This window comes from Culex pipiens, chromosome 3 (assembly GCF_016801865.2).
Source record: "Culex pipiens pallens isolate TS chromosome 3, TS_CPP_V2, whole genome shotgun sequence".
Classification (NCBI taxonomy): domain Eukaryota; kingdom Metazoa; phylum Arthropoda; class Insecta; order Diptera; family Culicidae; genus Culex; species Culex pipiens.
In genome coordinates this window covers 105414179-105428722 of record NC_068939.1, presented here as the reverse complement: position 1 = coordinate 105428722, position 14544 = coordinate 105414179, and the positions used below count along the sequence as shown (strand labels likewise).

General features: G+C 48.9%; 1 protein-coding gene across 1 annotated transcript; it reads left to right on the top strand.

The window, feature by feature from the left end:
- Positions 1-4711: 4711 nt before the first annotated feature.
- On the top strand, positions 4712-8990 carry LOC120421879 (uncharacterized). The gene has a single exon (XM_039585177.2). It carries the CDS (start codon positions 4724-4726, stop codon positions 8741-8743), a length of 4020 nt encoding a protein of 1339 aa, XP_039441111.2. The 5' UTR covers positions 4712-4723; the 3' UTR covers positions 8744-8990.
- The last annotated feature ends 5554 nt before the right edge of the window (positions 8991-14544 follow it).

Sequence of the window (14544 nt, the reverse complement as noted above, 5' to 3'; positions counted from 1 at the left end):
GCCGTGATTCACCTTCCTCTCTCGACAAATTTCTCCTCTTTTTGGGACACGCTGGTTGGTTGAACAAACGTTTCCCAATCAGTCAATCGAGGGACGTGAGATTGATGTATCTAAAATCACCCCCACTCCACCTCATAATTTTCGTATCGTCGACGGGGCAAAAAGCGAATAAGGAAGTATAGGAGAACGGGTGCAAAGAGGCGGGGCATACGTCCCCGACCTAAATCAACAAAAAGCGGCTCGGTCAGTCAACATCGTACAGACGGAGCAACTTCTTCACTGGACTGGACGCGGCAAAGGAAGCGACAAGCAGAAGGGAGAAAAGAAGCGACAATGGAAGCCGGGCCAGTCGAAGCAAATCAGGCGGAAATCCAACACAGCTCTGTGCGCTGTTTAGAGGAAGCCTTTTTGACATCAATTCCGTCGGTTACCGTTTGGTGGTTCTTAAGACGTTATCAATACTGGCCGTTTCTGACCCGCAGACGGCAGATTGAGCGCAGCTGTGGTTGCAAGTAGGAGGAAGGCAGCAAATTGAAATAAACGGCCCTTTTCAGGGCCACCAAATTCATCACGAAAGAGTTATCTCATTCATTTCTTAAAATGCAAACGCTAATTGCACGCATGTGTAAGTCATTTACTATTTTGTGAGAGTTTTCTCACATTTGATTCTTAGAAAAAACTGACCTTTCAAGGCCTACCTGAGACGCTCATTAATCAGATCGAAATTTGTTGTGGAGCAAAGAAAACCTTTACAGAAAGTTTAGAATGAATGAGGCTAATGTATCACAAATACATTGGCCGTAGGAACGGCAAAACAAGAAGAGTCTTGCGTGCTTCTCGCCAGCCAATTTGGAAACATGCAGTCTGGGTTAAAATTCGTGATTTGATGAAAACAATCACCTTTGGGCCAATGATCCAAATTGTATAGAAAATTGTGTGTACACATGCTAAGTAGATTGAGGTTAAATTTTGTACCGTTTAAACAAATGGTGCGCTAGTGTGCGTGAAATAGTTAAAGTAAGTTTTCCGCAAAATTTTAAATTTAAAATAGGTTGCTAGTTCTGGATGAGGGCCTTGAAAAGGGTCGTCAATTTTGTAGAATCGGTTAAAATTCAGGCCAACTCATTTCTGAGTTGGTTGGTTTGGTTGAGATTGAGACTCTTTCGTGATTGATTTATTGGCCCTGAAAAGGGCCGTTTAATTTGGTCTGATCTGGGCACCCTCTTCGGCCAAGGGTTTCAATCCACTTATGACGTCATCCCGTCTTCCTGCGACTGTCCGGACCGAGAGCGGAATTTGAATTTCCTCCTGCTGCTAGCCTTCCACCAACCAAAGAACAGATTTCCTGTGCTACTGGTTCTTTCCGCTGGTTGTCCTCTTCTTCTCCTTCTGCTGTGGCTTTTGCTGCTTCCTCCGCGATGGCTGCTTCCTCCTCCGATGAGGCCTCCTCGAGTGCTCGATCCAAAATGACTCGCGAGTGCGAGGTTTGGCTGCTTATATGTCGGCAGAATAGGAGAACGGAACAAAAGGGGCGCGGTCTCAAACGCATACGCGCAAAAAAAGTTTATGCGTTGGAGACCACTCCCCTTTTGCGCCGCTTGCCATACCCAAATCTATTTAACCACCAAAACCTCGCACACGCGAGTCATTACGGCACGAGCACTCGAGAAGGCCACTTCGGGACGGCACGGAGGAAACCGCAGCAGCCACAGCAGAGGGGAGCAGAAACCAGCAGAGGAACGGCCAGCAGCAGGAGAGGAATCCGTTCTCGGACCGGCAAAAAGCCAGCAACGGGAGGAAATTCAAATTTCGATCTCGGTCCCGCGTAGGAAGGCCAGCAGCAATAGCCGAAAGAAGAATCATCAGCAGAAGGAGGAAATCAAAATCCGTGCTCTGGCCGGGGGAAGGCATGCCGGCTGATGCTGCAGTTGAGGAGCAAGCATGATGAAGACGGTGGAAGTCGCCAGTCGCCGACTCGTCGGTTTTAAAATTAAACGGCCCTTTTCAGGGCCACAAAATTATCACGAAAGAGTAATCTTCATTCTGGGTATACAATTCTGTGTGTGTGTGTGTGTGTGTGTGTGTGTGTGTGTGTGTTTATCCAATCATGAATTTTCAAATATCCATCTCCAATTATCCAACCATTTTGGACCACATTTTGCTGACCAACAAACTGAATTGCTAAAGGCGAATAATTTTGGAGCCTCAAGATCAAATTCATTGCGTCAGCGAGAAACATTCTGCTAGAAGCCTTAAAATTAAGTTTAAATCTTGTTAAACCTATTTTGCAAATCCGATCATGATTTTTTGCTACTTCACGCTGATCGATTGAAATGAGCTTCCCATCTTGGGATGTAGCATTCAAGTACCTAGTAGCACCATTTTTGGCGCTTCATAACCCTACTGAACTGCGGCTAGACAAGATGTCCAAGCATTTGCAGAAGGTGTACACGGCGTCCTATCGGAAGCGGAAGAGAGAGGAGAGAGAGGAGGAGAGGCAGTTGGCGGGTGAGCCTACCGCGGCGCCAGTGGACAACGCTGAACGCATGAGGCGGTACAGGCGACGGAAGCGAGCTGCTGAAGGAGGTGGAGAGCACGGGGATGAGTTCCCGGAAGGTTCTGGGGCTGGACCGTCGGTGTCCAATCCAGGAAATCGGAGGCGGCAGGAGCGAGTGGGAGATGCAACGGAAGGGTCGAATGCGTCTGGCAGCACTTCTGCTGAACGTATGAGACGGTTGCGGGAGAGGAGGAGGACTGGACAGACAACGTTCGGTCGGAGCGAGCAAGGAGGTGCTACCGCGGATGTTACTTTCGTTGCTGGAGGTGTGCGACGGGGCGGTAGACGAGGAACCGCGGACATTTCGGTTCCAAATTCGGCATCGGAGAATCCCGAACAGGGTAAGTGCGATCGTAGAAAATTTATGCGTGTGCGTGCGCGTGTGTGTGTGTGTGTGTGCGTGCTAAATTTCTACAGCTTTTATTCACTTTCTAGTGATAAATTGAAATAAATTGGAAAGTGATAAATTGAAATAAAAGTTATAATTAGATGAAAAATTAGCATTTCCGTAAAGAATCAAAATTTAATACATTAGCGTAATCTCTTTAGCCTATTGTTTTACAGATTTTAAGCACTATGTTCAAAAGAACGTAAAAATTTGGAATAAATTTCCAACATAATACTTGTCATGCCAAAGATACGATTTTAAATGAAATGAACATTAATTCAGGTTGAAAATATTCGGCCTTGTGTTATCACTGTATTTCCAATTACTCTTATAAACATTATCATCTCAAAACAAAGGGACAAAATTTGTTATGCTAATATATAATTTTCGATATTATTAGATCCATCTCAACGCACTTTTCAAATATTTTTCATACGCAACTTTTTAGGGATTTATCCGCCCATGGAGGCAGACGCAATAAGCCTCCATGATCCGGTGGTGCAGATTGATGAAGAAGGTGAGACGTTAAACACATTGTGTTATTGTGAAAAATTTACTAAACACGCAAAATAACTTTTTAGAAATGCCATCAAATTCTGCACCAAGTCAGTCGGATAGCATTTCAGATGGGGCAAGCCAGGGTAGGTCTTTAAATTTATGCGAAGTTTTCGAGGTTTGGGTCAACTCTATCGTGTTTCACAGAGCCAGGTCCTCGCAATGCAAGCAAACCGAACTACGACAGGGCCACTCTTGAGTTCCGTAAGCTTTTCGTTGAGAACTCGTTTGGTGCTGTGTGCAGCGTTTGCGACAGACTTTGGTTCAAGAACGACTTGAAGCCCATCACTGAAGCTGGAGGAAATGTACTGGTACAAGCCGGCGACTTTGATTCAACCGAAGGTTTCATGGTGTGCCAAACCTGCAACAGCAGCTTGAATCGTGGAAAGGTCCCAACCCTGTCCAAAAGCAACGGATTTGTTTACCCGCCGATACCACCGGGTCTTCCCAAACTGGATATGATCAGCAAGCGGCTGATTTCTCCCCGTTTCATCTTTCTGGTGATTCGTCGTCTGTGTCATGCTTTGGGCAACTATGGTATCATTGGGCAGGTGATCAATGTGCCGGTAGACGTTGAGGAGATGGTTCGGGTTCTTCCTCGCGATCTTGATAATGACTGTGCGATTAATGTGAGCTTCAAGAAGCACACTGCACACAAATCGAGCCATTACTCGGGGTGGGTTTGCAAGGGGACTGTTTATGCTTGGCTCAAGTATCTCGTAACTACTCCGTTGTATAAACGTGAGGGCATTACTTTTGACGAAGAACGATTGAATGCGTTCGGAGCAGATCCACAGGAGGGTCCCTCGCGGGCGGAAGAAGCAATGCCACTGGATATCATCGAAGATGAAGCCGAGCTGTTGGCTAGCATGCAACAAACTGCGATGTGGAACGAAGACATGTACCTGGAGCTTTGCCCTACCATGAACCGAATGCCCTCGAGTATTTTGTACGATGAGAATGCCGAGGAGTTGAGTAATCCCGACATATACTATGGGTTCCCGACAACGATCAAGCTAGGCGTACAAGCTACTGTGTTCAACAAGGCGAGCAGTGAAGCTAGGCGAGCTGACAGACGGGGTGCTCGTCCAGATCACATTCTGGCCATGGCCATGAAGGTGTTATACTGCCGTATGATTGAAGGGCTCAAATGCCACTTCAAATCTGTGGGAACAGATAACGTCACACGTGCCCAGCTCAGCGATCCAGAGTTCCAGAGGAATATGATGGAGATTGGCTTGGCTTTCTTCAAATGTATGCCGAACTCTGTGCAGTACTGGCAAGGACGCAAACAGGACCTCTTCGCCATGATTCGACAGTTGGGTAAACCAACAATGTTTCTCACCTTGAGCGCCAGTGAAACTCAATGGGAAGAACTGTTGAAGGTGCTGCACAAATTGTCCAGTGACTACGATGACCTTGAATTGGCCGACCCGCTGTCGGAGTTAAGCGCGTTTCAAAAGGCAAAGTTGGTCGTTGAAGATCCCGTGACGTGTGTTGCATACATCGACAAGCTTGTTGACGTCATAATGCGCATCTTGAAGTCCAAACGGTTCAGTCCATTTGGTAAATACTACGTTGTGGATTACTTCAAGCGGATCGAGTTTCAACAACGTGGTAGCGCGCATGCCCACATCATGCTCTGGTGTGCAAACGATCCTCGTGAGGACGTTTCCGAGGACATGCCCGCCACCATTGAAATGATCAACACTCTCTGCTCCATCGATGCCTTCCGTTGGTTGGGACCACTGCTTGGCAAGAAGCAAGAGCACGCTCACACACGTACGTGTTACAAACACAACGATAAACGTTGTCGTTTCAACATACCGTACTGGCCGATGAACGAGGATCGGGTATTGGTGCCCCTTCCGGCTGATGACAGTCGTCGTTCTGCACTGAAGAAACGTGCTCTCGAGTTTCGTGAGATTCTGGAAACGAAGACTTTCGAAACTCTCGAAGACTTTCTGGCCGATTGTGAGTGTACCGAGGAATACTACCTCGAAGTGATTCGTGCATGGCTACAGCGACCAGCGTTCTTCTTCAAGCGTCCGATGAATCAGCTCTACATGAATCCATTCAACGTTTGGATTGGCGGTGTACTTCGCTCCAACAGTGATCTGCAGTTCATCATGGACGAGTACTCGTGCGCCTCTTATTTGGTTGATTACGTCAACAAGACAAATCGAGGCATCAGCGCGTTTCACCGAGAGCTTCTCGAGCTGCAGGAGCAGTATCCCGACTACGACTATCAAGGCTTGCTGAAGAAGTTGGGCGTGAGAGTACTCAACAGTGTTGAGATGTGCTCACAGGAAGCAGCGTGGATCTTGCTCCGGTTACCGATGTCCGAAGCAAGCCGGAAAATCGAATTTGTGCCGACAATGTGGCCAAATGAGAGAACCCGATGCCGGAAGCGACACCAGCAGATGGACAACGAGGGACTCGACGACGACTCAACGGACGTGTGGACCAGAAACATCGTCCAGAAGTATGAGGACCGCGATGGATTGGAGGATGTGTGCCTGGCTGATTTCGTCGCATGGTATGCACCGATGAAAAGCACCAAAAACAGCTACAAGCTGCGAGGCACTGCCAAAATCCTGCGATGGCGAGGATACCCGATGAGCGAAATGGTCGAGTACAAGCGAGAGGCAGTGCTGCTGTTTTTGCCGTTCCGGAATGAACGAGTCGACCTGCTGGACCAGAACAAATTCCTCCAATTGTACGATTCGCATGAGACAGAGCTCATCGCGAAACGTAAGGAATACGATTGTGAGTTGAATTTGGAGCAGACCGTTGAGGAATACCTCCGAATAATCGCACAGGAAGGCGATGGCGAGCAAGAGAGAGCCGCCACGGAGAAGCACAACGAGTACGTGAGGAGCATCGACATGCAGCCAAACAACGATGACATCGAAAACCTGCCGACTTCTGCACTGCGAGCGATTGTGAAACAACGTTCGAATGTCATGCCAAAAGCTGACTACTGTGCCTGGATGCGGCAGGCTAACGAGAAGCAGCGCATGTTGATCCTCCACATCATCCATCGACTGACGAGCTTTGATCCTGAAATTCCAGCGATGCAGATCTTCCTGACTGGACCAGCGGGTAGTGGTAAAACGTTCACACTGCGTCTGATGATGGAAACCTATAACCGGTACAGCCAAGGTCACAACTCTCGCAACAACGCGTATATTGCATGTGCGTCGACAGGCAAAGCCGCCGTTAACATTGACGGTGTTACGGTCCATCGTGCCTACCGCATTGCAATATCGCGCCAGAGTGACTCAAAGCTTAGCCCTGAATGGCTGCAGACGTACCGAAATGAATTCCGGAACGTGAAGCTCCACATTGTAGATGAAGTTAGTATGCTTAGCGCAGGTAACTTCAGAACAATGCACATACGTTTGCAGGATATTCATTTGGACCACCTTCACCCATTCGCTAACCAGAACGTTACGTTTACCGGAGATTTACATCAGCTGAATCCAGTCAATGCTTTACCAATCTATAAGGCTCCGAGAAATTCGATTGGTGGATCTTGGCTGTGGGATTACATCCGACTGTACGAGTTGGATCAGGTCATGCGTCAGACCGATGTGGTGTTCTCCACCATCCTCACCGCGATTGGCGAAGGCAAGAAACTGACGGATGAACAGAAGACGCTGATCGAGAGTCGGTTCAAGTCAGTGGAGGACTGCCAACGGGAAGCTCCCAACGCCGTTTGGCTGTTCCATCAAAACGTTGATGTCGATCGATTCAACAGAGAAGCGTTGAGTGGGCTCGAGGGTCTGGACTGTCTTGCCGACGATATGATCACAGGTCACAGCACATCCGCTCAGGCAACCAGTGCACGAACGAAATTACATAAAATGAGCACAGCCCAAACGAGTGGGCTGCCATATATGGTTCGTTTTTGCATTGGAAAGCCCTACATGATCACTACCAACATCGATGGCGATGATAATCTGGTAAACGGAGCAATCGGCGAGCTGAAGTATGTGGAGATGCGGGAAAACGACGCCGGCGAAGAAGTGATCTACAGACTCTGGTTGCAATTCGATACGGAGAAAATCGGAACCATTGCAAGATCTAAGGCGCAGGCAGTCGTTAACGCCCGACCCCATCTCCTGCAGCAGGATTGGACCCCCATCACGAAGCAGCACGTGAACATCGCTCTTGGAGGTACGATCAAATGCAAGCGGATTCAATTTCCGATTGCGAGTGCCTGTTCCATGACAATCCACAAGTCACAAGGTGGAACTTTCTCCAAGGTCGTTTACCAGTACAGTCGCTCGCAGGAGCAAAGGCTGGTGTACGTTGCTTTGTCACGGGTTACTTCGCTGGAAGGACTCTACTTGACCTACGCGGACAATCCCTCCCTAGATCCGTCTAAGGAAAAGCCTGTGTTCCACCACGCCAAGGCAAACAACTCTCCAGCGATGCGTGAGTTGCGGGACGAATACAAGCGCTTGAGGAATAACCGTTATCGAACGATCGGAGACGATTTTTCTGAGGTGTTGGCGAGTAGTGGACCAGCATGCACCCTGATGACAATCAACGTCCAAAGCTTGAGCGCTCATCACCAGGATATATCGATCGATTCCATACTGACCAGTGTAGACTACTTGGCCCTAAGCGAGACGTGGTTGGATGATAACTCCTCGGTCGAGATTGAAGGCTACACTTGTGTTGTCCAGTCCAAAAGGGATGACGCAAGATCTGGCGGTGTGGCAATTTATCGAAAGACGACGACCAAAACCAGCATGGCAGTCCCGTATACTCCCGAATTGGTGAGTCAAGATCGAGACGAACTTTTCGGTGTGGCAGATAAATACGGTGACGTTTGCGCTGCTACAGTGGATGTGATGGGCACTGAGGTACTGCTGTTCTCGGTGTACATCATCCCAGGAACCACACTGAAGCAGAAAGGTTGGTTTTTGGCACGGAAGTTGCTCCAGACTGCCCGCACTGGTTTGCCAATGGTAGTAACCGGTGATTTTAATGTCGACGTTTCCAAACGAGAAAATGTCGAATTCATTAAGTTTATGGGCGAGCACTTCCAACTATCCTTAGCTAACGACGTGAGACAGACGACCACAAATCGTGGAACGGTCCTTGATCTCACATTTACCAGAGGCATACATGTGGCGAGCAATTCGCGGTATGTATGCTATTTTTCCTACCACAGACCCATGCTGTCTGTACTACGAACTGAAGAACCCGAGCCATCTCAGTTGCATTGATCCATAAACGTTCAAAGCCGGACACGACGATATTATCATCGGATTTTACAAGAAGAAATTGAAATGTAAATTACCAGTTACACCTACACTAACACAAACTCACAAATGAACTGTAAACTCATTAATTTAAGTATACCAGAAAACTTTTGTAAACACTAACTAAACACACTGACCCCTCCCCTCCCCCCAAACATTAACATCACTACATCAGGAACCAAATGAAATGTAAATATTACTTTAAGAAGCAGAACAATATTGTACTACACACTAAAACCTACCCAACAACCGCCCCTTCCCCTCTTCCACCCACTCCTTCTCTTTCTCGCTTTATTCATATATTGAACTTATTTAATGATTCATTCAACCATCATCAATTGTTTATTAACAGGAAACCATCCCCCCGCCCTCTTGGAACACCGCTGATGGACCCAGCCAGGATCAAGCCTAATCTCATTTCTTCATTCCAGGGCAAAAATTAAACGGTCCTTTTCAGGGCCACCAAAATATTCACGAAAGAGTTACTCTGCAACAATTCTATCAAGCAAAATAAAATAATCTGGTTTTACATTTCACTATCTATCCGAAAACATACTGTACTACACACTAAAACCTACCAAACAACCGCCCCCCCCCCCTCCCTTCTTTCCCTCCCCCTTCCAGCCACGCCGTCTCCTTCCCACTTTATTCATATATTTAACGTATTTAATTATTCAGTCAACCATCATCAATTGTTTATTAACAGGAAACCATCCCCCCGCCCTCTTGGAACACCGCTGATGGACCCAGCCAGGATCAAGCCTAATCTCATTTCTTTATTCCAGGGCAAAAATTAAACGGTCCTTTTCAGGACCACCAAAACATTCACGAAAGAGTTATTCTGCAATCTTCCAATCAAGCAAAATAAAATAATCTGGTTTTACATTTCACTATCAATCCGAAAACATCAGCAATCTTAATAAAAATTTAAGGCCCTATACTGTCCTATGTCTTTCGGTTATGTCTCTGACATACCATCTTGAACTTTTTTTTGACATAGGACTATGTCTCTACTTACTATATTGGGGGGCCAGTTCAGAAATTCGATCCAAACCGTCACAAGCGTGCGAAAAAAATTGACATATTTCAAACGCTTATATCTTTTCCCCCAATCGATTAATCCAGAAGATTCAATCACCAGTCGAAAGGGGAAGACTTAAGCTATCGTTTTATTACATAATAACTTTGACTAAACATAGTTTAAGCGCTTAAAACATGCAATCAAAATGAGTCATTTTTCAGTTCAAATCGGGCAGATGACCAATCAGAGCGAGCGTATGCATTCGAGGCCGCGCCCCTTTTGTGCCGTTCTCCGGCTGTGCCGCTATATAAGCAGAAAATTTCGCAAAAGCAAGTCACTTTAGAACGAGCACTCGAACTGTGCACGTCAGGCCGGCGCGGAGCAGCAGCAGCACAGCAGCCGGAAAAAGGAGGAAGCAGCAGTCAACATGAGGATAAAGAAGCAGTGGACGTTCGAACAGGCCTAATCGGGCTCGCGCGGGAGCAACAATCGAGCAGCAGCAAAAGGTGGAAGAGCGTCGTGGAGGAGAACGGGGATGACCTCGCGAACCGGGTTCAGTCGTAATCAAACGGCCCTTTTCAGGGCCAATAAATCAATCACGAAAGAATTTGTCTCTATATTATCAATTTTTCTGAAACTCAAATACATTTTGAAGGTACCGTAATCGGGGGTGACATTGGGTTTGGGGGTGAGATGAGGTCATACAAATTTCTGCATTTTTGTATGACACAATCTCACCCCCAAACCTAATGTCACCCCCGATGACAGTACTTTGAAAAACACTTCAAAGCGGTTCACCAAAATATGACTGAAAATGACAGCCGAGTTTCTAAACTATTTGCGCCGAAAAATGAGATTGAGTTGCTATCGATTAATTAAAAAGGTCAGAAAAGGATAGAATATTTGCTTAGAATTGAAGGATAACTCTTTCGTGATAAATTAGTGGCCCTTAAAAGGGCCGTTTATGTTTGGACGATTCACCACACTGCGGCGATAATCGTCGTTTTGCCGGTCATTTTACTCGTTCCTATCCGCAACTGATGCGGCCTTGTTTGCTTCTGCGACTGCAGCTGGCCCTCCGCCGACCCGAGGAAAGATTCTGGTTGGATGGCTGGATGGTTCTGCTGCTTCTGCTGTTGGTCTTCTTCTTCTCCTTCTGCTGCTTCCTCCGCGATGGACTGATGCGGTCTTCTCGAGTGCTCGATCCAAAATGACTCGCGGGTGCGAGGTTTGGCTGCTTTTATGTCGGCAGAATAGGAGAACGGGACAAAAGGGGCGCGGTCTCAAATGCATACGCGCAAAAAAAGTTTATGCGTTGGAGACCGCGCCCCTTTTGAGCCGCTTGCCATATCCAAATCGATTTAAGCAACCAAACATCGCCCGCGCGTGTCATTTTGGAACGAGCACTCGAGAGGTCCACATCGGACCGGCGTGGAAGGTGCAGCAGCAGCAGCAAAAGGAGAAAGAAGCAGACCATCCGCCGGCCACCGAAAAACGGATCGTCGCGGGTTATTAAGAAGAACATCGCGGCCTGGCCAAGCAGTTAAATTTCATCCGGAAGGCGTTCACCCGACGCAAAGGAACCGGTGCAACGAGTTTGCTGAAGCTGGCAAAAACCCGGAAGGCCGCTGGTGCCGTGTAGAGGACAAAGGCCACGGCGTCTCCAATGTAATAGAAGGCTATCAAAACTGCGGCCAAGAAGCTCGAAGACCCCGAAGCCGAAGAAGACCGCCCCGGCTCAGAATGCTGCTGCCGCCAAGAAAAGTCAAACTAAACAGTCCTTTTCAGGACTACCAAATCATTCACGAAAGAGTTACATCTTCAATCATGAAAGAGGGACTTATTAAACATTGGCTTAATAGTTTTACTATAGAAACAATTGAATCTTTTAATACGTTTTCAAAATGTAGTGATTTTGCTTGCAAAATGAGTCAAGTACCTAATTTGAGGGGAAAATCATCCAAGCAACGCGACTGGTGTCGGTCGCGAAAAGGAGGGGAAGTAGAGGGCCAAAATCATATATAACAAAGCGCGCCAGAGCTCAGACCATCATCATTCAGTCTCTAGACGCTGACGTGGAAAGAGCTCGTTGTTAACAAGTAAAGTTTTGGAGGATAAGGAGTAGGAGTCAGTTACGATGACGAAGAAGAGGAGGGGCAGCCCCCTTCCCGGCCCGCCGGGTGACCCCCTGCTGGCGAAAAAATCCGTTCGCGCCGCTCGCCAATCCTGGACCAGCACCGGCAACCTCGCCGGCAACCGTTCCGCGGAAGGAGAAGCTCCCGCCTTTTTTTGTGAGGTCGATTGAGGGCAACCTCAAGGCCGACCTCGACGCGTTGATCAAACGTGGCCTCAAGGCCACCATGAAACTGTGCACGGATGGGTTCAAAATCATCGTGCCGTCGAAGCCCCACTTCAACGCGGTGTTGGAGTACCTCCGGCAGAAGAAAGCTGCGTTCTTCACGCATGACATCCCGGCGGACAAGCCGTTCAAAGTGGTCCTGAGGGGCCTCTACGAGATGCAGGAAGGAGAACTCACCGACTACCTCTCCGACTGTGGCCTGAAGGTGGTCGCGGTCCACAAGATCCGCCGAAAGGAGACCAACACCAAGTTCCGCGACCAACTCTACCTCCTCCACCTGGAGAAGGGGAGCACGACGCTGAAGGATCTCAAGCAAATCAAGGCCGTCGCAAACGTGGTGGTCGAGTGGGAGCAGTATCGCCCGGTCCATCGGGATGTTACCCAGTGCTGGAAGTGCCTGAATTTCGGCCATGGCGGCCGAAACTGTTTTCTCGCCTCGCGCTGTCCGAACTGTGGTGAAAACCACGACCAAGCCCAGTGTGCCGCTGAAATCCTGGTGGCCAAGTGTTGCAACTGCGGTGGTGATCATCCGTCGACCGATCGTGCCTGCCCCAAGCGTGCTGAATTTATTCAGTTCCGGAAGAACGTGGCTGCCCGGAAGAACAACGGTCGCCCGAAGCCAACCCCAATCAACCAGGAGAGCTTTCCAGCTCTTCCCAACCGCAACAGAGTTCCGAATCTCGAGCCAATTCCGCTTCCGGGCCTGCGGCCTAAGCCAGCTCCGAATCCGGTTCCGCCCGGCTTCCAGAGATTTGACCCAACTCCAGGAGTCAAGCCCAACCCGCCCGGCGATGGCCCCAGACCGAGAACCAAACTGCTCACCGCGGCTGAGCTCCTCAACACCTTCAAGATCATGTATGCCAAGCTCATGCAATGCCAAACAGTCGAGGAACAGAGTATGGCGGTCCTCGAGTTCACCTATCAAATCGTTTATGGATAATTACACCCCAACCCGCATCCTCATCTGGAACTCCTGCTCTATTGGCAGGAAAACATTGGAACTAAGCGACTTTCTTCGATCAAACAACATTGAAGTCGCTGCCATTTCGGAAACACACCTTAAGCCGGGGGATAAAGTCTGGGTGCCAGACTACGTTCCGGTTACACTCGAGAGAACGCGTTGCAAAAAGGGCGGCGTCGCTGTCCTGGTGCATCACTTGGTCCACTTCCGGGTCCTACCCAGTCTACAGACCAAGTTCATTGAGGCGGTCGGAGTTGAGGTCGACACCTCGACGGGCCCAGTCGCAGTCGTGGCTGTCTACTGCCCCAAGCAATGTCGGATCGTTGACGGATCGCTGGCCGACTACAAGAACGACCTACTTAAGCTGACGCGTCGCTTTCCACGATTCATCATCGCCGGCGACCTCAACGCCCGGCACTCGCTCTGGGGCAATCCAAGCAACAACAGGAACGGGAACGTACTTGCGGAGGATCTTCAAGCTGGCCATTACGTCGTCCTGCATCCGGAGAGCCCGACGTTCTTCTCTCACGCTGGCGTCGGTTCAACTCTGGACATCGCCCTGACGAACTTGTCGGAGTTTTGCACACCACTCCAAGCGTTCACCGAACTCTCCTCGGATCATCTGCCGGTGATCTTCAACCTGGAGGCCAGGGTCAACGAGAGGCAGCGTCTGAGGAGGCACAACTACCATCGCGCCAACTGGATTCGATTCAAGCAGTATGTCGACGACCGGGTGGAGGAGAACCCGGTGCTAGACTCGAAGGAAGCCATCGACCGTGCCCTGCTAGTTCTCGAGGACTCCTTGAACGAGGCCAAGGACCTGTTCATCCCTACGGCCGAGGTTTCAAGTAAGTTTGTGAACATTGACCCTGAAACCAAGAGAATCATGTCCCTCAGAAACGCGGTTAGGAGGCAGTACCAAAGAACTGGGAACCCAGGTAGGAAGGCTCTTTTCAAGAAGTTGAATAAGATTGTCTCGGTCAGGGTAGAAAAGTTCAGGAACCGGCAGTTTTCAAAACACCTCAAGTCCATCCCACCCTACTCCAAGCCCTTCTGGCGCCTAACTAAGATCTTGAAAACAAAACCCAAACCAATCCCGCCCCTGAAATCCGATGACCTTGCCGTCACGCCCGTTGAAAAAGCCAACCTTATCGCTGGTCACTTCCTGATCTCGCATAACCTGGGACGTGACATCGTAAGCCCAATGGAGGGTCCCGTGCTTGAGAGCATCCACCAACTTGCCCACACGCCGTGGGTGCTGCCGGACGACCAAAAGATCACGCTGGAGGAACTCTCCGGCTGGCTGAAGGGACTGAAGAACATGAAGGCACCGGGCTTCGATGGGATCTTCAACATCGTACTGAAACACCTGGGGGAAAAAGCGCGAACCCTTCTTGTGACCATCTTCAATCGCTGCCTGGAGC